Here is a 26,534-nt window from a genome sequence, read left to right on the forward strand (position 1 = left end):
GCATTCTTACCTGGTGGAGACGGCGGAACCTTGGGGAAACCCCCGGTGCGCCAGGGGCCGAAGGGAACCACGTGCTCTGTGCATAGAGCCTCTCGCACGAGCTGCGGGACTCATGTCCTGTCCTCGGCAGAGTCCCGGACGCTGTGGGGCTGCCGCGCCGGCGCTGGGCATCACTAGCTGCCGCAAGAGGAGGTCACAAAGGGCCCTATTACCCGCCAACCGGGGCAGGGCGTCCCCCCCGTGACACGGGCTCTCCCAGGGGAGTTGACCCGCCGCTGTCTCCGGCCGCAGCCTCCGGTCCCTCTGCGCGCCTCCCCTGCCACAGGCGGGACTCCCCAGCGCTGGCGCTCCCCCTTTGGATGGAGGCCTTGTGACGGTCTGACAAATTAGAGTCAATGTCTCAAACGTTCGTTCAAGAGCTTTGGTGGAGAAGGCGGTCTCTGTAAAAACGCCGGAGGTTTGGCAACAGGACAATGTGGCCGGAGGAGAGGGCCCTGCGGACCGCGCTTCTCCCGAGCCGCAATTCCTTGTCTTAAGGGACCAGGAGAAGGAGCACAGCATATGCGCCTGGAGGAGGGGGCCCCACGGAGGATGGGACTGTGCTTCTAGCTTAAGCGGTCATGCCAGCAGGGAAAGAGAGGCAACGCCCCAATGAACCCCCCGCAAAGCTCACCGACTAATTCCAGAGAACGACAGGAACGGGAACTGCGCGTGTCGAGACCACCGACTAACACCCTATAAAAGAAGGGAGAACGAGTTCTCAGTGCGCTCCCTCGGGAACTGGATCTCTACGCTGGCTGGACCAGCGCTGGACCTGGGACTGGTGAAACCCTTTTCTTCTCTTTCTTTCTTCCTTCCTTCCTTTCTTCCCTTCTCTCTTTCTCTCTCTCCTTCTTTTTCTTCTCTCTTTTCCACAGTCCCTACGCCTCATCCTTTCAAACATAAACCGTTGACCGAGTCTGAGACTAGGAGCGGATCCAGCCGCCCCTGGGCTCCTCTTTGAGAAGGAGGCCAGAAAGCAAGGCGGTCTGCTCTGAACCTCGTGACTCAACGGGAGGGCTCTCCTTCTGACACAGTTTCACGTTCCTTTGTCCACTTCTTTTTCTACACCTCCCTTCTCTTTTCAAACAGCGGCTTAATGACATGATGCAAGGTTCATGTTGATGAGTTCACTTGTACTTGGGCAAGGTTAGCTCGGCTGAATCAATGTTGATTGTTGTTTGAACTCCCCTGGTGTTGTTTCACCTTAATTCTGACAAAGGAAATCCACAAACCTGAGACGCTCCAACTTTGGGACGCAACATCTTAGTTGGCGTCACGGACAGGATTTCCCTTGTTGGAAGGGAGTTTCTAACGGGATAGCAGACCTCCACCCGGAGAACGGGTGGGGAGGATCTGGGAAGGATCTCTCAACAATAAGTCGGGAGGGATGCAAGCAGTGGCAGGCATAGAGACCCGGGAAACATCTGTGTCTGACCGTTCCTCTGCTTTAGACAGCCTAACTGGGCCGTGTCCCTCAGAGTGTTCCCAGCGCTGCCAGGGAGTCTCTGAAGGCAGCGGTGGATCTCCGAGCTGCAAGTGTGCCCAGCTGGAAGAACTCTCCAAACAAGTAGCTCTGTCACAAGAGGAGCTCAACAGGCAGCGCAGCCTCTGGAAACGTGAGCGGGAGATCGATCCGTGGTATCGCGCGCTGTCCCAAGCTGAGCGACAGCCCTGCCTCGGGGCTTTACAAGGGGAAGGTTAGCCTGAATTCAGCCTCGAGCTGACTGACCCAACGTGTATGGAAGGGTTAAAAGATGGAATTTTGGTCCGTGGATGAACACCGAGTAAGAAATAGATACCTAAAGACGCAGTCAGCACAGGGAACAGATAGTTTATTGCCTATTGTTTGAAATGCTGACCATAGGGATAAGAAAGTAGAGCAAGGTTAGGGGAGGTAGTACGTGCAATAATGGAGGAATACAAGGCACCACACGTAATTTTGCTTCCCTTGCAAAAGCCCTGCTATTGGTTAGAGCATAGTGGACGTGACTGATGGATTATGGTAATTTGCCGCGTGCACAGAGCCCATGAACCAATAGAAGGGATGACTATGGCACGTGCAGCGTGCCTGGCCAGCGGGCGCATGTGCCATAGGCTTCCTATGTTGCAATCGAGGCATGTTTCAACACTCATTGGCCGCGAGTGTCGACACCCGTTCCTCTGCAAATGTATAAAATACCGGAGTTTTCCAAAGAGCAGTGGGCTGGTGTATGGCAGGGTCACCATTGCCTCCGTGGGGACACCCACGTAAAGCTGGCACCTACGGACTGCTGGACTGGGCTCGCGGCGCAAGACGGCACAAGAATGTACGGAATGTACGGATGGTTCATCTTCTTCTTCACAGTCCTTGGGTCGGTATGTTAATAGTTTTTTCGCTTTGTAAAACACCCGTAGCATAACACACGTGCGTAGTTAATAAAAAGCTTGCTTTTTCCCTTATAGTCAGTGTGTGTGTATTACCTTCTTGGGAATCCTCAAAACCACCCTAAAACACCCAAGTAACTCACAAGGCAAAGGAGACTGGACCCTTCCTTGTCTCTGCTGCGAGCAGAGGGAAGAACCTTCCCCTGAAGTGCCCCTGCGTAATAGATTCAGTGCTCTTGGGGCGGAGGATGAAGACCGCACGAGTAAGAGACAGGATCCAGGAGAAGCCGACCACACAGAGCTGATCCACCCATCCAGCCGCACGAGAACCCCTGCCACCAGAAAAGCACATCAAGTACGAGTAACTGGAGATTCCTTACCGAGGGGCACTCGGCAAGCACCCGCTTGCCGTCCAGACAACTTCTCCCGAGGGCTTTGCTGCCTAGCAGGGGCTCGCATTCGCAATGTCACCGAGGGGCTGCCGAGCCTGGTGAACCCCACGGATTGTCATCCGCTCCTACTTTTCCAGGTAGGGTGCAGCAACGCTGCGACGAGGCAACTTGGAACAAAACAAGACTGTATGTGCCTTGGAGCAATGTGAAAGTGAGCTGGAGCACAGGCGGTGTTTTCACCTGTCCTCCCAGTGAAAGGAATGGGTTTAGGAAGGAAGAGATGAAGCGAAAAGGTGAATGCCTGGCTGTGTGGCTGATGCCATACTCAAGGTTTTGGCTTCTATGACAATGGATCTGCCTTTGAGAAGCTGGGTCTGTTGGGAGCTGATGGGATTCACCTGACCGAGTGGGGCAAGAGGGTCTTTGCCAACAAGCTGGCCAGACTGATAAGGAGAGCTTTAAACTAGAGTTAGCAGGGGAAGGGGATGGAGTTTTGAGCGACAGAGGAGCCGGGTGCTGCTGATGGATTAGGAGGCAGCAGGGGAACACCTGTGAGGCGCCTCCGAGGAATTAGGGCACGCTCCTCTAGGAAGGTGACATGGTCAACAGCCCATCAGAAGTGCCTCTGCACTGACGCACGCAGCACGGGTAACAAACAGGAGGAGCTGGAAGCCGTGCTGCAGATAACAAGCTACAATCTAGTCGCCGTCACTGAAACGTGCTGAGAGGAATCACACGACTGGAGCATTGCAGACGATGGCTATAAAGTGTTCAGAAGGGACGGGCAAGGAAGGAGAGGTGGGAGAGTTGCCCTCGATATAAAAAGTGGATTGACTACACAGAGCTGCCAAGCAGCGTGGGGCCAAGCACATCCTCCAGAGAAGGCCAGGGCCTCTCCAAGACCTCTCAGGGGCACACGTGGGCAAAGCAGGCCCACCGGAGAAGCCCAGAGCCTCTCACAGCCCTCGGAAGGGCACTCATGGGGCCAAGCAGACCTTCCAAGGAAGGCCAGTGCCTGTCCAGGTCGTCGCAGAGGCACACGTGGGGCCAAGTAGCCCCTGCCGAAAAGCCCAGGGCCTCTCACAGCCCTAGCAGGAGCAGGTGTGGGGCGAAGCAGACCCTGCAGAGAAGCCCAGGGTTTCTCAAATCCCTCATAAGGGCACGCATGGGGCTAAGCAGACCCTCCAGAAAAGCCCAGGATTTCTCCAAACCCTGTCAGGGGCACACGTAGGGAGAAGCAAACCCTCCACAGAAGGCCAGGGCCTTTCACAGCCCTCGGAGGGGCACGCGTGGGGCCAAGCAGACCCTCCAGAAAAGCCCAGGGTCCCTCCAAACCCTGTCAGGGGCACACGCAGGGAGGAGCAGACCCTCCACAGAAGCCCAGGGCCTCTCACAGCCCTCACAGGCATAAACCTTGAGCGAAGCAGATCCTCCAAAAATTTCAGGGCCTCTCCAACCCCTCTCAGGGGCACACGTGGGGCCAAGCAGACCCTCCAGAGTAGCCCAGGGTTTCTCAAATCCCTCATCAGGGTACGAGTCAGGGCAAGTAGACCCTCCAGAGAAGCCCAGGGTCTCTCGCAGCCCTTGGAGGTGCACTCATGGGGCCAGGCAGACCCTCTAGAGAAGCTTGGCGGTGCCAGGGGCGGCAGCAGGCCTTTGCCCTGGGACGCAGTGAGTCTTCCCCGAGCACGTCGTCCCGCTGCGTTACCTCCTCCTCGTCCATGCAAAGCTCACCACCCCGGCCTTCGCCGGGACCACCACCGCAGCGGTTCCAGCTGTGCGGCACAGCCAGGGCCCGCGCATCAGCCAGGCTGCCGTCCAGGCTGGGAGCGCCTGCGCGGCGCGGCAGGCGTCGGGAATGAAGCAGCAGCCCTTGGAGCAGGTGGCCTTCCTCGGCGGGCACTGCTGCGGTCTCGGCATCCAGCACCTGGCAGAGTTCTGGGATGGAGCGCTCGCGTAATCCTTGACACGCAAAAGTTTTTGGGAGTACCTCTGGTTATTTCGTAGGTGGGAAACGGCTCTGTTTTCACACCTCGGGGGAGCGAGCACTGCACCTACAAAGGTCTGTGACTGAAACCCTTTGTTTTTCCCCTGCTTAGAGTGCTTGCAGCAACACAGTTGAGCCGACAGCTGCACGAATGGCCTTCCCGTTGTGACGGAAAAGGACTTAACTGCAAGGTTCAAGCAAACGACTTGAACTTCACTCACAGACTTAACTGCAAGGTTCAAACAAACAACTTATTTGAACTTCACTTACAGACTTAACACGCCACTATTACAGGTTTATACAGATACAATGGAGGAATGCACTACTGCAATTTTTTAAGGCAGGAGTAGTACATTATTACAACCACAAGCAATTCACAACCACAAACGCATTTACAAACTTAAAGCATGAACAATATTCACTTACCCCTGCAGGTAACGGCTCTCAATCCCAGGGAAGTTACCTTGACTGGCGTCCCGATCAAGGGGGTGGGAGGGGGGGGTGTATGTGTGTTTCCTTCGCAAGCCAACTGCATAGTTGGAGAAGTGACTCCCCCCATTTCCAACCTGAATCTTAGAGTTTTAATCCCCCGACTTGTGGAATGGTGTGTATAACCATGTCTGAGTGGATTATGATAGATGCCTAAATGGATTATGTGTATCTGAGTGGAGTTTCCCCTTTCCTTCATTGGTCTGTGATTGTTTGAATACACAAGGTTGTCATTTGAAACTGAAGCTGAAACCCTCCGGTACTGGGGGTTTTTTGCCTTGCTTCCTCAGCAACTGAATAGTGGTTGGATTGAGACTCAGGGCATACTGTTTGTTAAGGGATTTCAAGGCTCAGTTCAGGTTTTGGTTCTTTGAATGGTGCGGCCACTGCCCTGTTTACTTTAGGGTTTATCAGACAACCCAGGGCTAAGCTGTCTACACAGCTCCCCGTGAGTCGTCTCTGCAGAGAGACAGGGCCTCAAGGCAACCCAAGGCTGGGTCGCTTTTGTAACCCCCCCGCCCCCCATGAGTCGCCTGTGTGCACTAGACATGGTGAAACTCGTTTGTGAACTATGAGCTGGACAATCCACACCCCCATGTTTCGACGAACCAGCCTTCCAAGCCAGGTTTTCAATTAAGGTGAGGAGGGAACCAAAGCACCTCGCACTGTCCAATACCCCAGTTGTAGGTGGATACTTTTAATGGTGTGCTGTTGATTGATGACCATTGAAAGGAGAAAGCAAAAGGAGAACGGAATATCCAGGCAGTTGCTGTTAATGGGAATGGTGATCTGAACGTTACCGCAGGTCTTTTATGGAGTGTGTGGTGCTGCTGCTGGTGGTCTTGGCACAAGGTTGAAAAGGAATGAATAAAATAATGCGTGTGGCTTCCTGCTTCTCAGCAGAGGTGCAAGAATGATCAGCACAATGTGTGTCTATAATCTTTATTTTACTCACAAAATGCTTTCCATGTTGATCTTATATTTTAAGATTAATGATGAAATACATATGAATAAGTACACGATTCATGTGTATTAACTTACTTGTCAGATAAGCAGGAGTGTCTCTGTGAAAAAAAAAACCAAACTTTGGAGCTCAACAAAAATCTCGGCACGAAAGTGCCATATATGTAATAGCAACAAATATTGTTTGCCATTATAAATATGTATGCCTATAGAGGGTGAACTACATTTTGTACATTTGATCTTACTTTGGGTGTAAGAGATTCTTCATAATTTCTTCTGTACTACTAGTTGCTAGTTTGCAAGGAAACTAAGCCTTATAGCTGAGGGAACAGCACCACCACCACCCCCGCCCGGTACTTTTCAGATATGAAACACTTTGAAAGTTGGTATAAGAAATCAATTCTTTTGTAGAGAAATGGATAAAATAATGAATAAGGAGTGGGTGCCAGTGTTACAGTTCAGTGTGGCTAAACAGGTTCCAGGTCTAAGTTAGTTAGCTAAGGCCCTCTGTAACCAAGAGGCGAAAATGGATACCTCCACCACACGACCCATTTTATGCTTAACTAGATATCTGCGGTACCTGATTCACGATCTGGAGAAGTTCACTTCTCTCGTGTAAGAACGTCTGCTGAGATTTATACCGCTTCTACTCAGCTGAAGTTGTGTGAGATTAATTCAGTCAGTGCGCTGGCAGACACTGAGGATAACTGAAGCAGTGAACAGTATTTTTGTTTTTCTAGTTTTGCCAATGTAGAACTAAGTAATGCTTACGAATGAAACTGCCTGTATATACACATGTGTATTGGCTTTGTGTGGCAAGGTTTTGCTAGCAGGGGCGGTTACAGGGGTGGATTCTGTAAGAAGCTGCTGGAAGCTTCCCCTATGTCCGACAGAGCCAACACCAGCCGGCTCTAAGATGGACCCACTGCCAGCCAAGGCCGAGCCCATCAGCGGTAGTGGTAATGCCTCTGTGATAACATTTTTAAGAAGGAAAAAAAGGTTGCGGGACAGACACAGAAACGGCAACCAGAGAGAGAGTGAGAACATGTAAGAGAAACAGCCCCGCAGACGCCCAGGTCAGTGCAGAAGGAGGGGGAGGAGATGCTCCAGGCGCCGGAGCAGAGATTCCCCTGTAGCCCGTGGGGAAGACCATGGTGAGGCAGGTTGTCCCCCTGCAGCCCATGGAGGTCCACGCTGGAGCAGATCTCCACCTGCAGCCCATGGAGGACCCCACACTGGAGCAGGTGGGTGCCCGAAGGAGGCTGTGACCCCGTGGGAAGCCCGCGCTGGAGCAGGCTCCTGGCAGGACCTGCGGATCTGTGGAGAGAGGAGCCCACGGAGCAGGTTTTTTGGCAGGACTTGTGACCCCTGTGGGGGACCCACGCTGGAGCAGTGTGCTCCTGAAGGACTGCACGCCGTGGAAAAGACCCATGCTGGAGCGGTTTGTGAAGAACTGCAGCCCGTGGGAAGGACCCACGTTGGAGAAGTTCATGGAGGACTGTCTCCCATGTGAGGGACCCCACGCTGGAGCAGGGGAAGAGTGTGATGAGTCCTGCCCCTGAGGAGGATGAAGCGGCAGAAAATAACGTGTGATGAACTGACCGTAAACCCCATTCCCCGTCCCCCTGCGCCGCTGGGGGGTTTGGTAGAGAATCCGGGAGTGAAGCTGTGCCCAGGAAGAAGGGAGGGGTGGAGGGAAGGTGTTCTGAGATTTGGTTTTATTTCTCATTACCCTACTCTGGTTGCTTGGTAAGAAATTGAGTTAATTTTCCCCAAGCTGAGTCTGTTTTGCCCGTGACGGTAATCGGTGAGTGATCTCTCCTGTCCTTATCTCGACCCACAAGCCCTTTGTTATATTTTCTCTCCCCTGTCCAGCTGAGGAGGGGGGAGTGATAGAAGAGCTTTGGTGGGCACCTGGTGTTCAGCCAGGGTCAACCCGCCACAACATGTGTGTGTTTTTGTTCTCTGTGTGGGGAAGAATAGCCACGGGGATGACTCATTTCCAATGTATCTTTGAAATGTAATGTAGTCTCTTTAAAATGTAGTCTCTTTAAAAGGTAGTCCCTTTAAACTGAGGAGAAACACAACAATTGGTGGCGCCAAGGTCCTCACAGGTGGTGCTACTGGGTGATGAGCTGTGCCTGTTCTTTAGGTGAAGTCTGTGAATATAATGCCCCGGCTTGTTAAGGACCATTTTGATACCACCGTCAAGATGACTACGTACCTTGTGGCCTTTATTGTTTCAGATTTTAAATCCATCAGCAAAATAACCGGTCATGGAGCTAAGGTAACTGTGTCTCATTTTGTAAGAGCTTTTTTGTGTTTAAGTCTGTGTGAATACATAATGGTTTCCTTTTCAGTTAAATCATTGGATTTATGTATCTCGATGTTTTACAGGAATGAAAGGAGAGAATTAAATTGGTTTTGTAATTGGATGATGAGTTTGCACACTGAGCTTTGTTAGTTGCAGAAGATTTTGGTAACGGGCTTGCTTTTTGTATCGTTATATGCATTGGTAACATAGTTTGTTTCATGTAAGATTATATAATCAAGGGCAAATGAAATACAGTTTTCATGGAGAATCAGCACTAAAATAAACCTGTGTCAGTTGAACGACTCTAACGTGGTAGGGGTGGAAATTGTAGAAGTCTTTGTAGGGGCATAGTGGTTCTGGTGGGCAAGTTTTAAAACTTGTGTTCCTAATTCTGATAATATTTTTATGCAAATGTTTTAGTAACTGGTGTATGAGAACTGTTAAGTGTGTGCTCTAGGGTCCCTTTTTGTGGTCATTTAAGTAACTGGGATGAAGAACAACTTCTGTCAGCTTTTGATGCTGGTATTGGAAGCGCTGCCTTCTTGTCTGCTGTAGATTTCCATGTCCACGGTGCCAGACAAGATCAACCAAGCTGACTATGCGTTGGATGCGGCAGTGAAACTTTTAGACTTGTACGAGGATTACTTCAGCATTCCATATCCTCTACCTAAGCAAGATAAGTGTTAAATAACTTAATGTATTTGAGAACATTATTAAGCATAGAGAGTAAAATAGCAGTAAAAATCAGTAATTTAGAGTGTTAAGACTGGGCAAAGTTTGGCTCACAGGCTTTTAAACTGGCTGCTTCACAGAACTTAAGGACAGATTGAAAAGCTTCACTGAGAACTTCAAATCCTTGTGCTCTGTCTGGAGATTTTTTTAAAGTATGCTTTTGTGATTACATTTAAGAGAGCCCTTAGAAGTGTGTGTGATACATGTGCCTGTGTGGGAGCAATCAGGAAGTGGGATGAGCGAGCTCTTTATGGATTAAAATGATACTAGTACTATTTTAATGTTTTTTCTAGGTTTAGCAGCTATTCCTGACTGTCGGTCTGGTGCTATGGAAAACTGGGGATGGCCCACATACCAGGAATCTGTGTTGTTGTACAACCCTGAAAAGTCCTCAGCATCTTCTAAACTTTGGATTAGTAGTATGGTAATAGCCCATGAGCTGGTTCGTCAGGCGGGATCTGGGGAAGAATAAGGAGTTTGAATGGGCATGAGGAGGGGTCAGGGACGATGGATTCTGTGTGGGTAGGGGGATCTTGGAGCTATAAGCTGAAAATAGTTGCTTTGGCTTGAAGGTGCTCTTCTGTGAATCATGAGGACTGTTTCTGGTGAAGGAGTCCCGGCAGGCTGCATAGACGCGGAGGGCTGTAAACGTAAATGTGTTCAGTTCAGCGGCTGCAATGCTGCGGGGCCTTTGCACCACTGTCAGCCCTTGAAATTAATTGCAGGCCACCAAAATAGGCACATAAAAGTTTGGAAAGGTTAGCTGTTTCGTATGTGGCTCTCCTGCCAAAAGTGGTTTCTTTACAAGGTTTCTTGGAACGTGAGTGGAAGCCAGTGTTTTAGCGTATTACCATTAAAATGAGAAATGCAGTGGGAAGACGCCAGAGCAAGCTGTATCACTACAAAAAGTTCCTTAGAGGTCAATAGCATACTATGAATGCAGTTTCTTACAGGTCAGTAGCAGCTTTTAGGATAAATTGTGTATTTAATTTCAGAAGCTCTTCCCCCCTCCCTCCCGCAGGGGTTTGGCAACCTCGTTACCACGGAGCGGTGGCATGATCTGTGGTTAAATGTAGGGTTTGCAAAGTTTATGGAGTTCGTGTCAGTCAGCATTACCCATTGAGAACTGAGAGTTGTAAGCAGCAGTTATGGTATTTTTATTTTGTAACTGCCTTCTAAATCCACTAGTTAAGGATAAAGACCAAGCAGATTTTTGCTGTGAACTACTTTTAAATTTCTGTTTGTGAGGATTATCTGATGTTAACTCTGAAGAGTAGGGATGTTGATTTGCCTACATGTACATGTTTTCAGGAACTTATGATGGAATTTAATGATTGCAGTGAAAGTGTATTCTTTTTTCAAAGACATTTAGACTTCCAAAAGTGTAACGAAATTATTTTATCTTATTTCATCAAATAGGGTGAGAGTTGAAAAGACGAAAATCCTTCCACTAGCTTTATCAGAGGTCCGATACATGAAATTTTCTACCAAAGTGAGAAGAACAATGCATCTGGGCAGAATTTTGCCATAGCACTGCAGTGGCATGATAATAGGGAAATTCACCATTTGGCGGGGGGGGGGGGGGCGTAATTTGTTTTGTGGTTACTGACCACTCTGTCGGAATGTGCAGGTGTCTTTAAGTCTCACTAGCTCAACTATTTTTAGAATCACAGAATGATAGAATGGAATCACAGAATGGTTTGGGTTGGAAGGGACCTTTAAAGGTCATCTTGTCCAATGCCCCTCCGCAATGAGCAGGGACATCTTCAACTAGATCAGCTACTTAAGTTAGTTTAGAACACTGGGACTTATTTGGCTGTATTATTGTTGGGGGGGGGATTATGCTCTGGAATAAAAGAAAGATATGGTTTGCTTTCTTTGTATGATTTAAAGATCACGTGGAATGGACTGAAAAGTGAATGAATAGGGGTTCAGTGGTCACTGAGCAAAATGTAGTAGTAATATTTGGTTTTGCCTCCTATTAGGAAGACTATTTCTTAAGGAGATGTTTTTATGCCATGGCAGTGGATGCATTAAATTCCTCACAACCTCTGTCTACTCCTGTGGAAGGTCCAGCTCAAATTTTAGAGATGTTTGATAATGTTTCTTATGAGAAGGTAAAATACAAAACTGTTACTGATTTCAGTTGTACTGCTTGTACTATACAGTTGTATTTTACTGATTTCGACCCTACATAGAATACCTGGCACACGGTATTAATGGGTTTATGACTTGAATAGTTCCTTGTCCAAAACACCTGGGTGGATTCAAATGGCAGTTGCCTTTTCGATTTCTAAAATGAGGAAGCCTTTACTTCTTCTATCTGTTCTGTAACAACTTAGTCTTAAACCATTCTGGGGGGCTCTTAACCCAAGGAGCATTTTTCACTGGAGCATTATACGGTGCTGGCTTGTATAGTAATTAGAAAAATAATAGCGTAACTTACTCAATCAGTGATATTTTTAAGAGTGACGATCACACAAACCCAAAGAAGTACTGTTTCAATATACATAAAACCCAATTACTTTTTAATCAGAGACACATACAAAAGTGTACCGTTATGCAGATGAGTGGCATTCTGAAATTCTTCTGAAGCAAGCCTCTTGCTAGCGAAGGAGTAGTTTTGTAAACACTTTGTCACTCTTTTTCTCAGGGATCTTGTATATTAAATATGCTGAGGGACTACCTGACTGCTGATGTGTTTAAAGCTGGACTTGTGCAGTACCTGCAGAAATACAGCTATTGAAATACAAAAAATGAAGATCTGTGGAACAGCATGATGAATGCAAGTATTCCTCATTTTCTTATTTGTGTTTTTAGATTTCATCACTTCTCGTGAATGATGTGTCTCTCTAATATATTCCTGAAGACTGCGACCAGTACTTACGATTATGACATCAAAGAAAGATGACCAAAACTTTTTTTTCCCTTTCAGATTTGCCCTACAGGAGGTACTAACAAAAATGAACCACAAGGTGATGGCTGTTGCAGAAGAAGCCAACAGTCATCTTCATATGCAGTAAGCATCTAGTTTTTTATCCGTCAGTATTTAGGAATTTGACACGTATCTGTGCCCTCACGTTTATTCTGTGCTGTGGCATTGATACATGCACCTTCCAAAAGCATTCTTTGCCACTTAAGCATGGTTCTGGGGAGAGTGTAAGTTTCTTCAGTTCCATTGGAAATCTGTATTTTTCTGTGATTGGACAGAAATTCTGCTCCTGTGCCCAGGGCTGACTGAAAAACAGCAGTACTTCAGGAGTTGCCATTAACTCCATGAAAGTGTGCACAAGAAAACCAGATGGAGACGTCATGATATCCAGTCCAAACATACCTCTATAGAGCTTACAAATACCCAGCAGCTTGTACAGAGTTCTTACACACCCATTTCTGAGGCAAGGGGAGTCAAAAGAATCTCAGTAGACATAATAAGGGGGGATGAAGGATGATGTTTAGCGCTTACATTGTCGAAATTAGCTGAGGCAAAGACAGTCTTTGATAAGAAGAGCTAGTCCCAAGGACCAGCCAATGAGGTAAAGACAGCTCCCGATAAGAAGCAGGAGCAGGCCCCAAGAGCCAGCTAAGACTGGTCTTGCGGCTTGGGTGAATAGCAAGAAATGGCTGAGCCTGCGCAAGAAAAAAGGTTACTAGCGGTGACGAAGAGGAGTCATCTATCTTCATCTCTGCGACCACCAGACGACCACCATAAAGAGGCACTGCGTGAGCGCAGTTGAGAGGAGACTATGGAAATGACCTCTCGGAGCTAATTTTAATAGGAAGCGGGGATAGGTCATGCATATGTATAGGCGTATTGTGAATATGTAACACTTGACTGTATAAACTTGAGACAAACTGCCGAGTCGGGCGCGCACGACTTGGGTGGGACTACCCCCCGTGCGGCCCAACGCTGAATGAACATACCTACTTTACGATCTCACTGATTGCGGAGTCTGTTTTCTGCACGTCATTTCTGTTTCACTGTCAGTGTACTCCCGTCTTCCACTTCTTACTTGTCTGCTTTTTCCCTTGCTACTAAAAACAAGCACTGGACTAAAGGAGAAACTCTTGATGTGAGGGCAACGATGGGCACTTGGACACTGCAGAAAGGTTTTCCCCTGCTAACTCTCACAGTGAGAGGGAAGAATGTCCACCTGCAGCAAGAGTACTACGTGACAGGGGTAGATTCTCCTTCATCCACAGGGTAAACAAAATGGGGAAATCTCAGCACGCAAACGGAAGTACTCTCGAATGGCAGACAGTGATGTATGCTAAGAGCTTTTACTGTTGTTTCTTAAGGAACGCTCCCTGAGCTGTTTGGTTGTGAGTCTGTCCCTGTGTAGCTCAGGATCAGCAGCACTCGTAGGCGTCGTTGGACCCTGCGTGCCTGGCCGAGGTGCCAGCAGCTGCAGAGCTGCAGTGCCTGGGCTTCTGGGTGAGCTGGGTGAGCCTGTGCTGGAGACGTGCTAGTGGAACTAGGCTGGAAAGTTCATATTGTGGCAGCTTCAGTGTCAGCGATCTGCCAGGCAAACTAAATGAAAGGTAGCGAGATGCACCTGGCACTGCACTGAAGTCAGAAGTGCGAGCGCAGCCTGTTGCTGCTACTGTGTGGGCAAAAGATTTTACTCGGTGGTTAGACTGGGACAAGTTGGAGAAACTTTTGCAAAGTTCTTCCATTAAACAAAGCACTTCTGTTTTGCAGTAGGTACCTGTGGCACATTCCACTAACCTCCACTACCAGTAAATCTGACACTGTTCAGAGATTTTTGATGACAACTAAAGCAGGTAATTTCTTTGACTAATTAGGCGATTAATTTATTCAAAGTTTGTTTGCAAGCCTTTTAGTTTTGCAGGTTTTTTTTCAGAATGCGGAACTGGAACAACTAGTCCCAGAGAAGCAAATACTTGTCAGCTCAATAATATCACTATAACGATCTCTTAATATTTTCAGAAACCGTGCTGCTGTGTTCTTTAAATCACTGAAATGAGAGTAACAGTATTACTGGGTATAGTACTAGGATGTGTTTGAATCACTAAGAAAAAAAGGAGTTACCCTTTTGTTTCCAGACGTTATTATCCTTCCGGAAGAGGTGGAGTGGGTTAAATTCAGGGGGGACATGAATGGGAATGGTGCACTATGAAGATGATGGGTGGGATCATCTGATCAACCTTTTGAAAGAGAACTATACAGTGATTAGCAGCAAAGACAGAGCAAGTCTCATTAACAGTGTATCCAGGTCGTGAGGTAAGGCCTTCTGTCCAAGCCTGAAAAACATACTAATTCTGTATTTGTGAGTATATACCACTGAAGAAGGAAGTGTTGATAATGTATATAGTATTCATTAAATCTGTTAAATAGACTGAGAGCATATTCTTTTCTTGCTTACAGCAGTGTAAACCCAGGATTTCTCTTGGTTACAGTGGACTTATCTAAGCCGGCTAAGTGAAACGTGTCGTCTTCAGTAAAGACATGTTAATGGAAGGATGCCAGTGTGAAGTGATGGACTAGGATAATGTTTTTGCACCTGGAAAGGTGCTGCTGCCGTTTCTCAGTTAGAAACAAGGCTATTACAGTCATAAAGATGTGACGCAATGGTGATTGTGATTAGTCTTTGTTCTGTGGAGTGTTAGAAAAGGCTGTGTCTTAGAGGTGCTTTGCAAACAGTTGTGCATAGCCTGGCACAGAGACCTAAAGAACCAACAGGAGTAACTATGGGTCTTAGTGTATGGTGTTCAAGAAAGAGGGTAGTGGGGAGAGCTGGAAGATAATTAAGATCACAGGAATTTGAGGTGGCACCTCACAAGGCAATGTCAGTGGGGCTAGCCAAGTTTTTCGTTTGGACAGCAGAAGAAAGGTCTTTCTAGCTTGAAAAGAGGAGAGTGAAGAAAGATTGCTCAGCATGTTCAAGGAGCTTAGAGAGAAAAGGAAGAAGGGACAACTAGAGATGCAAATTGGGTTAAGCAGGGTTTGTTTTATGATGGATGACTAGAACATGCTTGTATTTTGAAGGCAGAATAGGCAGGTGAATAAGGACAAAATGAGAATGTGTGCAGGGAACTGACATGGAAAGGATGCAGAAAACAGGTTTCGCAGAAGGATGAAAAAATGAACAGGGCGATTGAGAAAAGACGTCTTGCATTTTCTCTGCTCTTGGAAGAAATCATTGAGACGTGTCCTGGCAGAGGTAGAAGGCAGTTTGCATAGTCAGGTAAAGACAGTGAAGAAACAGCTAGGATTGTAGCTTTGAGGTTTACTGCAGGCTAAATACCTACATGTTGAGCTAGAAAGGTGTTGATGAGGAAATTATCTCAGTCATTGGATTCCTTCCGTATGTACGTGGTTTGTAGAGCAAAAGCAGTAGTGAGGAAAGAGCACGAGGGAGAGGCTGTGCTGGGATAACCTTGGCATGTGAGAGATGGGGGAAAAATGTTGATCTTTAAATCTTTCTCTTACAGTCCATTTCTTACTGCAAAGATTAAATACTAGGTTTTATAGCTTTTGTAGCTGCTCAGCCACATTTCACTCCAAAAAGCAAAGTCAGAAGGGATTTGGAAATACCTATAAGGCTTTCCTATTTGTATAGTTTTCTGGAAAACATTTGGCTTGGATTTTGCTTTTAAGTTTGCCTTTTAAGTTTATTCACAACTTGTTTATCCCCTTTCTTCTACTTCCTTACAATAAAAAAAAAGGTCAGTTTCCAAAGCTTTTGATTTAACTTTATATCTGAAACATGAAAGACAAATCGTGCCTGTACTCCAAGGTATGAATGAACTAATTGCTATATACAGGCTCATGGAGAGGAGGGATATGGATGGTACAGAAAAACAGTTAAAGGTAACGTTGTAAGTATCTAGAACTTTCTAACTCTGCCTGTACCCTGTAAAATGCACTTTTAAATATATCTTTATTGTTACCTTATTTTAGGAGTATATAGTCAGTCTGTTTAAATACCTGATTGACAAGCAGTCTTAGCGTGATGAAGGCTCAGTGTCTGAGAGATTGCTTAGGCACTCGCTCCTGCTGTTGTGTGCGTGCACAGGTACCAGCCATGCGTGGACAAAGCCAAAGGGTATTTTACAGAATGGCAGAAATCCAATGGAACCTTGAGGTCTGTTCTTTTTATTAATTTAAGTTATATTTAAGTTATTTTTAAAGTAATTTAAGTTATATATTAATTACAATTATTTAAGTTAATTCCAATTAAATTAATTACAATTTAAGTTAATTGATGAAAAGAGCACAACTTCAGTCCTTTCCACACTCTGAAGTTGAGCTTCTTAGTTTTGTATCTTATACTTTAGCTTCCCAGTGCCTTCACAGTTCAGTGCATAATATGTGCCCAGACTAGCACATACATCATGTGGTATTCCACAACTTGGGCTGTTAAAGGTGTTCACAAAAGTGAAAATAACAGGTATTCATTCATTTCTGTGTCTAAAGATTGACCTATACCCACTGTAAAAACAGGTAGCTGCTGTTCATGAACTTCACCTAATTTTTGTTTCTCATCATGACATAAGAACTCCCTAAAACACCCTCCAAAATGTCTCTGAGAGATTGTCTGGGGCAGGCCAAAGAAGACCGTATCAGTATCTGACTGGGTGTAGTCATGAAAGGAATATACAAAAATAAAGAAAAAAAAAAAGGAATGCCGAGTCCAGAATTTCTGGAAGTCATTTCCAAGGCAGGAACAATACTAAGATACAGCCTGATACATTTAACCGTATCCTAGGCACAGGGATCACTTTCTAATACCCCTGAGGGACCAGTATTTTTTAATAAATTGTCTGCTACGCCAGTTGATGTGTGAAAGTGACATGGTTGTGTTTCTACATGCATTACACAAATACGATGTGGAGAGTAACTTGGTATTCAACTTCTTGTAGTTTGCCAGCAGACGTGAAGACAACAGTGTATGCTGTTGGAGCACAAACATCCGAAGGCCGGGATTTCCTCCTTAGTAGATACAGAATGCACTCTTTCAGTGTGGAGAGAGAAAACATGAAATTAGCTCTCAACCTCAGCAGAAGTAAGGACAAACTTCAGTGGTAAGTAGCTACACAGGAACAGAAATGTGTTTGGAGAAAATTTATGAATGCTGAAACAGGAAATAGAATTATTCAGAGTCTTGTTTTATAGCTTTTGAATTCCATGATGTATAAAGTACTTTACAGAGTTAATATGGTCAGGGGAAGTGGCTGCACCTTTTAATTTCTGTGTTTTGGTGTCAGGAGTCAATGCGTTCAGAATTTGCAGTAGCAAACTAGGGCAAAATACAGTAAAACAGCTATTCAGATACCTTATCTTTGCTTGGCAGACTCTTCTTTATTTACCTTAGTCGTTGTTTTGATTACAGGTACATATGCTGTACATCTCTAATAAAAATTTGAGGTTTCCTGCTTTTAACAGAGCTGAGCACCACTGAGGTTTCCAGGTGTCAGCTTCAAACCATACATTTTGTGAACCTGATTTCTGCCATTTGATGGGGGTGATGGTATGGGAAACTGATGTAGCTGTGTTCAGACATCACTGGAGACATACGTTAGCTGTTTTGTAATGTCACTATTTATTCTTTGCATTGCACTGCTGTTCGGACACCTTAGTCATGAGCAGCAGTGAGGTTCATATTAATTTGGAAATTGAGTAGGAGCAAAATGTAGCCTCATTTTTATCCTTTGTATTCAGAATACAGGTCTGCCAAGTAACTGTAATTGTGAAAGTAACAGAAATGGGAAAGATGGATGTGGTGGAGGAGTACGTTGTGACAGGTTGGAAGTAACCCAGCAGAAATGATGTGTCAGGACCTTGAGAAATGTGAACTCTCAACCGTAGTACCAAATAGTAAGGGAATGGTAATTTGTTAACTTTATCTACTGGTCTAAATGACTTCCATTTCTGTTATTAATTCTTAGGTTAATGGATCAAGGTCTGCGTGGTGACATCATAAGAACTCAGGATCTTCCATTATTATGTTGTATTTGTTGCCAAAACCTCATCTGGCTATCATCTACCTTGGACATTTTTAAAAGAAAATTGGGAGAAAGTTGTAGAAAAGTAAGGAATGTAAGTTGTTGTACTGCTCTCTCTACCCAATTGTACTTTAAAACTCTACTTTCCACAAAAATAGACATTTTTCTGAGTAGAGGTGATTCTTTTTGCCAGATTTGACAGTGTTCAAATTCCGTAGCAAGAATTGTCAGGGGAGTGACAAGCCAGTACTCAACAAGGTCACAGCTTGCACAGGTAAGCCATTCAGATTCTGGTTTTAAAAAATAGTTGCAGTATAACTGAAATGAAAATTTGGATTAAATCTTAGCATGGTAAAAGCATGACGAGTTATGAAGCATTAGGGTAATGTCCTGCCTTTTCCTTGAAAAAAGATTATAGTGGTGATGAGTTAGATTTCTCAAGGGAGAGCATTAAGCCAATGACAAGGAGAAAGATTTCTTTGTTTAAGCAGTGGGCTTGGGTGTGGAGTGTGAATGTTTGTCTGCCAAAGCATTCATGGTTTACCTGCCTCTATTGATATTTTCTGCCCACTCTGGAAAGTAGTGGGGAAAAAAAAAGTAGGTGTTTTCACTGAGTGGACAGAAGAAAAATGCTGAAGGACAGTGAGAAATACACCACTGTTCTACATCTTCTGTTCTGGGGAAAATCCTCCACGGTCCTGGATGTCATATATGATAATCATTTTGTCTACTTATTCCACAATCTCTGTAAAAAAAACCCAGACTGGTCAACGTGCAGATTTAGTGGCATCCCTGACAATTTCTTTTCAAGCGCTGCTGCTTTTGTTGCAAGTTTGAAATTTTCTCCTTTAGGGCAAAACACAGCCATAAGTAATGCAACCATAGTAAATATAAAGTGAAAGGATATAGGGAGCAGTAGATTGTGTTGCGCTTAGTTCTCAGTCTTCATTTACATCTGAGTGAACTCTCACAGTGTGTCAATAGCAGTGTCTTGGCCCGTGGCACGGACTGCAGGGATGTTTCTGTGTCCTACCCAGAAATGTGACCGCATCTCCTGTGGGGACCTGTGGGACTTACGTACACATCTGTGGACGCAAAGTCAGTATAAGGTTGAGAGAGAAAAATCCAGCAGCTCCCTTCCTTGTATCCTATTGGTATCTTTCTTGTACTTTGTACAAGTATTTGCATCTTGTATCGTACTCATCAAGGTAAATTATCAGAAAATGAAGTTTTTAATTTACACAATATGTACACTCACTGTATCTTTTGAAATTATCTGTCTACCATTAACACTAACTCAAGTCTGAGGTTGTATTAAGTTTCCACAATGAGCCTTGCGAGTAGGAGTGCTGCCTTTAAAAACAAAAAAGGAAGAAAAAAAAGGTGAGGAGGGCATCTGCTAACACTTCGAGCAGCCACAGGGAGCACAGTGGCTTCCAGGGGTGGAAGCAGCCTCCAGATTCCCAGTGGCTGCATTCCCAGGTGCTTCAAGGATGAGACTAGTGGCTTCCCAAGCACTGGGGGACTCAGAAGGGATTTTTTTTAGAAAACTAAAAAGAGGCACTGACTTCCCTGTGTAGGGAAAACTTCTGGAAGTACTTTACCATCAACACTTAATGCTACTGCTGCTCCTCCAAATGGGTTGAACAAGTGGCTTGCAGGCAAAGGTAGATGACTTTTACGGAGTCACCCTAAGAACAGCTGCAAGGTCTGGTGCCTGTCCCACCCCGTTGCCTGTATCAGCAGCAAGAGCTGTTTCGGCTCACAGTCTGGGACATTAACCAGCTTTAATCAGGTGAAGATGTGTTACGAGGCAGAGCAGCCATGAGGCAGAGCAGCCATGAGGCAGAGTAGGGGATGCTCATTCTCCCCAGCGATGTCTGCACTGAAACGCTGCCGTCCTGCCTGTGGGTGCTGCGGCTTAAATGGCTGTAAGGGTTTGTTGAATGAGCACGAACTGGACACGTCCCCACACCCGACATGACAGTTTTTTTTTTACAATTTAATTCAGCAGTGTTTTTTTTACAATTTAATTTGAAATGTAGTCTTCCTCAGCTTGTGAGATCCAGCCACTATGAAACCTTTATAAAAAACGGTTCTTGGTTGGGTGGAGTGTGGGTGGAAGACCCAAGGTCAAGTTCGAGGATCACAGATTTCTTGCTGGTCTTCCTGTGCACCTGAGAGATATGGCTGCCTCTTCATCAACTGTTCTTCCACATTTTTGTCCACTGGTAGAATTCTTCAGTTCTCTGGGGGAAAAAAGTGCATGGCTTCACTGTGTCCAGCAAGCTATTGAAACCATTGAGACAATATACAATGGATGGATTGAAATTCTAAGAAACTCAAAACAAGGTTGCAAAACAACCATCTGTAAATTAAGGCACCTTGCTTATGTTTGCCAGAAATAACTGAAAAGCAGTGAAAATTCAGGGCTGGAGGGACAGCTCAGTTGTATAAATTAACTTCCGTGGAAGGACCTGTAAGGTAGCCTAATGCTGCTGCTCAGTATTTTTCTCTCTGATGGTTGTGGTTTGCTGGGAACAGAACTACACCATTCATTGATCTTTTTCACCAGGTAACACTTGTAAGAGAAGAGGAACAAGGAACATTGTACTGAGGTGTAGGGGAGGCCGGCTACTAGAAATCTGAAATACGTTGCTTCTGAGAAAGGAGAAGGTACTGGGAGACAACCAACCAAGAGAAACTTTTCACCCGCAAATGCTGACCCTTCCAGTATCTTTCCTACAAAGGTACAACTGGCAGCTCTACTGAACGCTGAAGTGCGCTAAAGCTCTGGAGCAAAGCCACCTTTGCAGGTGTCCTTATCCTTATGCTTCATGTTTCCAGAGAGTAATATTTACAAACGTACTCCAGATCGAGCGTCATGTAATTAACAAAACCCCAAGTATCTACTGTAATTGCATCTGTCAAAGTAAGTACGAGAAGGCCTATGTCTGTGCAAGCTTTATTGTAGTCTCTCGGGGCTGGAGGTAGTTGGGGTGGTGTGGATGCTGCCCAGGGGTGATGCCGAGTCCCAGCTGTGCTTCTGTCCCCTCTCCCAGGAGCTCTGCCCAACTCCTTTTGCTGCTGACGTAATACTTTGTGGGCACTGGTAATATTCTTGTGCTTTTAGGTCATAAGCACATATATTTCACGTGAATTTTACTTTAGATTATTAACCATTAGTTTGTTCTAGCAGAAATTTTTACTTGGCATTATCCCCGATTCACTTAATTGAAATGCAACCGTTGTCACATGTACTCACTGACATTTAAAAGGACAGACAGTCATTCATAATGGTCTTTGTATCTTACCTGTAGGGTAATGATAAGAATTGTAAGCTAATTGCTCTAAGCAGAGAAATTATTAGTATCATGTGCTTGGAAGGGACAGTTACTTAAGAAAGCTAAGTTGAAATCTTGAAGGTGGGAGGTTTTTTTGGTGGAGGGTATTCTTTTTTAAAAAGGCAGTTGTGAATGGCCTTCTGTTTGCTTGCAAAAACCTTTTATTTCTGTACAAAACTTTAGTTGTTTTGTTTTTTTTTAATGACCACATGTGCTTAAATACACTTGATTTCTTTGCTTTTAGAACCATGCCCTTGACATGATTCCACAGCATTTATTTCCTCTGCAGGTCTGACCTGTCTCAGTTTCCTCACTGATATGCTGAAGCAGCCAGAAACTTTAACAAAGACTTGGGAAAAATGCATAATCTGGAACTACTCGTAAGCTTTTGACTATGCCTTGCTTGCTCTTCTTGCAACTAGAAATTACACCTGCCCAAGAAGTTTTTTTTTTTGAGGAAGCATCAATTAGCCAGTGTGTATCCTGATGCCTTGCAGCCATCTCTACGGAACAAAGGCAGCATCAGAAACAGGTATGTTGATATGTCATTTATCTCAACACAATAAATTTCAGTGATCGAGCTGTATGAGCGGACACGCAGTAAACATGTGGGACTTCTGTGCACTGTGACAGAAGCGCGCTCACAAAACCAGACGCACATAAGACTGAACTGCTTGTCTGCACAGTCCAGAGAGAATCCAAACAGGTACAGGCTGCGGAGGTGCCTTTCCCTCCACCTCCTGGGCCGCTCCACGTCCTCAGGAACTCCCGTTAGGCCTTGGCCTTTGTGTAACGAGTTGCGTGGTTAAGCGGCCCTCGACCGTGCCAGGAACTCTTGCATGGCTAAGGCAGGGAGCAGCACTGGCCGTACCAAGAACTCCTTTTGCCTGGCAGACGCAGGGAATGAGAGTGAGAACAGTCATCCCCTGCCATCCCTTGGAACATCCCTTTTGTCTGGAACATAGCTTGAGAGAAATGGTGCCAGTGTTACTGGAATTCCAGTAATTTGCTCCCGATCCTATGAACAGCGGTACCAAGTGAGGCCCTTGGAGCTCTCCTGGGCTGCAGCGGGTTGCGACCAGCCGCTCCTTCTGCGGGGGATGCCTCTCAGAACTCGCAAACTCTCCAGTTAGCAAAAATCAGAGGACCATCAGTGAGAGCCGACAACAGGAACTGGGCTGATACCCTCTGCTCCTCAAGGCTCAACCCTTCGCCCGTTGAGAAAAATGCCGAGACATTTCACATGAATATTTCACTGAACTCCAGGGGAATTTTTAACAGGTATACCTCTGTTTATATATCTTGGTGTCCGTGTGTGTGCGTGTGTGACTTGACCCAGGTATCCAACAGCAAGTATAGTATAAATACTGCCCTTTTGAATCTGTAACTGTCACTGTTGTGATTGTAGTAAATTCTATTGAATCACTCTGTAAATGTTAAAATCGCCAAATTCTGCTAAATTTTGTAATTCACCTCAAAATGTGAATGAACCTCAGACTGCTGCTACACACATAATCCCTTTAGATACAAACCGTTACCCAGGTCTGGGACTAGGAGTGGATCCAGCCGCCCCTAAGCTCCATCAGAGTTTAGAAAGCAAGGGAGTCTTCCCTGAACCTCATGACTCAACAGGAGGGTCTCCCTTACCTTTTTGCACCTCAGATCTCCGTGCAAATCATGAAAAATAGATTCTAATATTTTCCTTTGTATGTTTCTCCCTTACCCTTTTGCGTCTTCGGTCTCTGTATAAATCATTCTCGTTTTGATTCCAACTTGATTTTTCTCTGTATGCTTCATCCATGTATTAAGTAATAGAGTGAACCTTGCCATTGAAATTTGTGAAGTCACACTTTTATAAATTCCTATTAAATCACTTTTGCCAATACCTTTGATGGTGATTCTTTAAGTGGTCCAAACCACTCAGGACATGGGGATGCTGGGCAGGGTTCACATGCTTCATTAAAACACAGTGTTTCTTCTGTTGCCTGAGAATGACTGTTAACCATTTGTATATTGTACATTTCAACAAATACTCTAATTGGAATTTTTCAGCAAAATAATCACTTTGTCTCTTGTGCTTAGGTCTTAATCTTTTAGCTGCTTCCCTACACAATGGGAGCCCACAAGTTAAATTTGGTCCCAGTTAACTGTGACACAGCTTTGAAAACCAAAGGAAAGGGGAAAAACCTGTAGCTGGATCTTGATCAGATTGTGAGGGCCTTCGTGAAGCATCACTGACAAGTATTTTGCAGGTTTTTTTTAAACGCATGGTATTGTTTTAATATGCCAATGTTTGGGATTTTTTAATTATTTCTAGGATTTCTTTTGTCTTACAATAGCTATTCAGATAACAGCAGTAATAAATGAAAAGTTACGAACACTGTAATGCATTCTTAAAAACTTTTATTAGTGTGACACAGGTTCTCTGTACAGACTGTGAAGTACAGTCAAAAGTCTAAATATCCCCAACTTAAATCTCCGGGCTGTCTCTGTCTGCAACGCTACATACTAGAGTCTGATTTTGGTATCAGTACAAACGTTGGTATGACCTTCCTCTGCAAGCTAAAGGTGAAGCAGTACGTGTATAAGGATGTGCAAAAAGATGTTTTGCAGGTTATGAAGACAGAGGAAAACACATGGAGGCACTTGGTGCACCTCGGTCGCGACAGCCCTGTCTGCAGCAGACTTACGAGAGGCACCTACTCGTGCCTGTTCTCTTGCAGAGCAGGTGAACGTGACATTGTTCCTTGCAGCATTAACTTCTGCCCTATTTCTGCATTCCCTTCTGGAGTGCGAGGAACAGAAGCAAGGACTAGAAACAGTGCAAAGTAAGATAAAAAAAAAGTCCGCCTGTTGACCTGAACTTCTCTTTGATCTCTGCTAAGGTTCATGTACCTTCTTTATTTCCTCTTCTGTGATGGTAACGGTGTCATTGTTACACTAGGATTTGTATTTGTTCAGTCCAGGAGACTCCTGAAATTACGAGATAACAGTACAGATACGATTGGAAAGAAAAAAAAAAAGCCACTAAAATCCTTATCTGGTGTTTTTGTTGTTTTAACTACAGTTAAGGCAGCATCCAAAATACTTATTACTGGATGCGCCTGATGAAACGGTTAATCCCCAGTTTCTCAGTCTTTAGCTACCCACAGCTTACTCATGGTTTCCTACCAGGAACTGGCTTGAGAAAAGACTGCACAGCCAGGCTGAGGTGGGCTGAGGATAACTAAAGCTCATTATATTCCAGAATACTTAATGCATTCACTGCAGTGTTAAAAATGCTAGCACATACAAATTCTTCTGAGATTTACAGGCACTATGTGGAGATTATGTGCAAAAGTCTGCAGATTTTTTTGGCATTGCTATTCATTTATGAAATATATTTCTTGCAAATATAAAGCATTCTTTCCCTCTGAAAACTGAAGAAATTACAAAAAAGTTGAAGTATATGAGTATAATAAAATGAATGGCTAGGGGAAAAAAACAAACCAAACACCTTAATCTACTACTGGGAAAGAAGAAAATATGAAAAAAGTCCAGCAAGTATCGCTGTACAAAAACCACCCAGAATAACCACATGCTTTTTGCACCAGCTTTTGTTCTTCAGGAATATTTATCCACCAACAGAAAGAAGAGATTTAACATGATGCACCAAGATCCTGGGGGGAAGAAAAAGAAAAAAAAGTTAGAGTGCTTTATATTCTTTAAATTGGAAAAAAAAACCCCACAGAATAAATCTGGGAAGAATTATTGGAAACATAAGTCTCTAGTGGCAGAAAGAAATCCAGGAAGACTTAATATCACAAGAGATCACTTATTATGTGGAAGTGATACTGCAGGTAGGGTAGCAGTCCACTGCAGATAGGCAGTAACGATGCATCCTTCTCTTGCCCATTCGAAGTCAGTTGCCAAATCTTCGCAGGGCATTTCGCTGCATATAATTACTCACACTCTCAGAGGAGCCAGGACTGCCTCTGCTGCCAGAGGAGAGAGGCTCCTCTGCAGGTTCTTCAGAAAGCCAGAACTCAGACCCTGCTGGCTCGCACGTGGGTGGATGGTGCTGAGCACTGGACATGCCCTTGCCTATCTCCTCCAGACCCCAGGAGACCCTCCAGCCTGAAGCACTTGTGTCAAGCATCGAAGTAAATACTTCCATGAACTAATGACGATGATGAAAGACTCCCATTACTTACCCTTACGTTAAGGGCGTGATCAAGCTAAGTACAAAGAATTACGTGGTGGCAATGGAACATGTGCAAAGAACAAGGCTGTGTTTGTGCCGGGAAAGCCGAGAGTAGAACACTGATACCTGCTCTACCTGCCAGCTTAGCTGTGGGGCTTTGTATATCTGTTCTGGACCCTGTTCCAAAATTAGCCTGGTGCAGAAATAACAACATAAACTCACTGTCCTAAAGATAGAAACAACCAGCTGAAATGTGCTTGGTCTTCATTACTCCATAAAAAGGTCTTACTAGGGAAGCAGTGTGTCATGCCTTGCAATTCTTTGTTACATGAACCTAAAGGAATTTAGCTACATGAAGTAATTCTGTACAAACTGTATGGACAAAGGGTGTGGAAAAAAAGTAAGTCCTCTTCTGCCTAGGAACACCAAAGTTCAGTCATTCCAAGCATTGTGTCTAACAGCGTCTCTAACCATGTCTTGGTCCAGTTGAAAGACTGTCAATAAAACTTGGCTTTAATAACACTAGCATGAGTTGTTTGTGGTAGTTTGGAGAAGAGAGAGGAAGAAATCTCACCCCAAAATGTTAACGTTTAGCTTGTTTTCTGCTTCTCAGATTTGCTGCTGGAGGACTGTCCCTTTGCCTAAAAAGCAAGAGAAGCATGACATAGTAAGCTAAAAATCTGAACCGCCCCCCCAACCCAAACCCCCAAAAAACCAGTGACACATACTCATCAGAAATCACAATTCAGACATAAAC

The 26,534-nt window shown here is 45.0% G+C and overlaps 2 protein-coding genes across 7 annotated transcripts in view; one reads left to right on the top strand and one right to left on the bottom strand.

Annotated features, from left to right (window-relative positions):
• Window positions 1–1,429: 1,429 nt before the first annotated feature.
• Window positions 1,430–21,978, top strand: ERAP1 (endoplasmic reticulum aminopeptidase 1). The gene is given in 24 exon segments (XM_052776565.1): window positions 1,430–1,739; window positions 2,387–2,397; window positions 2,594–2,767; window positions 4,528–4,680; window positions 4,898–4,944; window positions 5,867–5,957; window positions 8,390–8,524; window positions 9,107–9,233; window positions 9,583–9,734; window positions 10,305–10,418; window positions 11,269–11,400; window positions 11,937–12,068; window positions 12,219–12,302; window positions 13,327–13,484; window positions 13,986–14,065; window positions 14,348–14,405; window positions 14,407–14,520; window positions 15,971–16,115; window positions 16,206–16,305; window positions 16,308–16,389; window positions 17,168–17,329; window positions 18,194–18,255; window positions 18,444–18,524; window positions 21,884–21,978. Coding segments are annotated over 24 exon segments (2,799 nt in total).
• Window positions 21,979–23,980: 2,002 nt separating this feature from the next.
• The window catches only part of CAST (calpastatin), a 65,124-nt gene continuing 62,570 nt past the window's right edge, over window positions 23,981–26,534 (bottom strand). For all 6 annotated transcript variants that reach the window (XM_052777320.1, XM_052777318.1, XM_052777321.1 and 3 more), the window contains exons 29-30: window positions 26,352–26,418; window positions 23,981–25,253 (exon numbers count right to left, since the gene is read on the bottom strand). In XM_052777320.1, the coding sequence (XP_052633280.1) occupies window positions 26,361–26,418 (58 nt within the window). In that variant the 3' untranslated portion in view covers window positions 23,981–25,253; window positions 26,352–26,360. The remainder of the gene's footprint in view (window positions 25,254–26,351; window positions 26,419–26,534) is intronic.

Source organism: Harpia harpyja, chromosome Z, assembly GCF_026419915.1.
Source record: "Harpia harpyja isolate bHarHar1 chromosome Z, bHarHar1 primary haplotype, whole genome shotgun sequence".
Lineage (NCBI taxonomy): Eukaryota > Metazoa > Chordata > Aves > Accipitriformes > Accipitridae > Harpia > Harpia harpyja.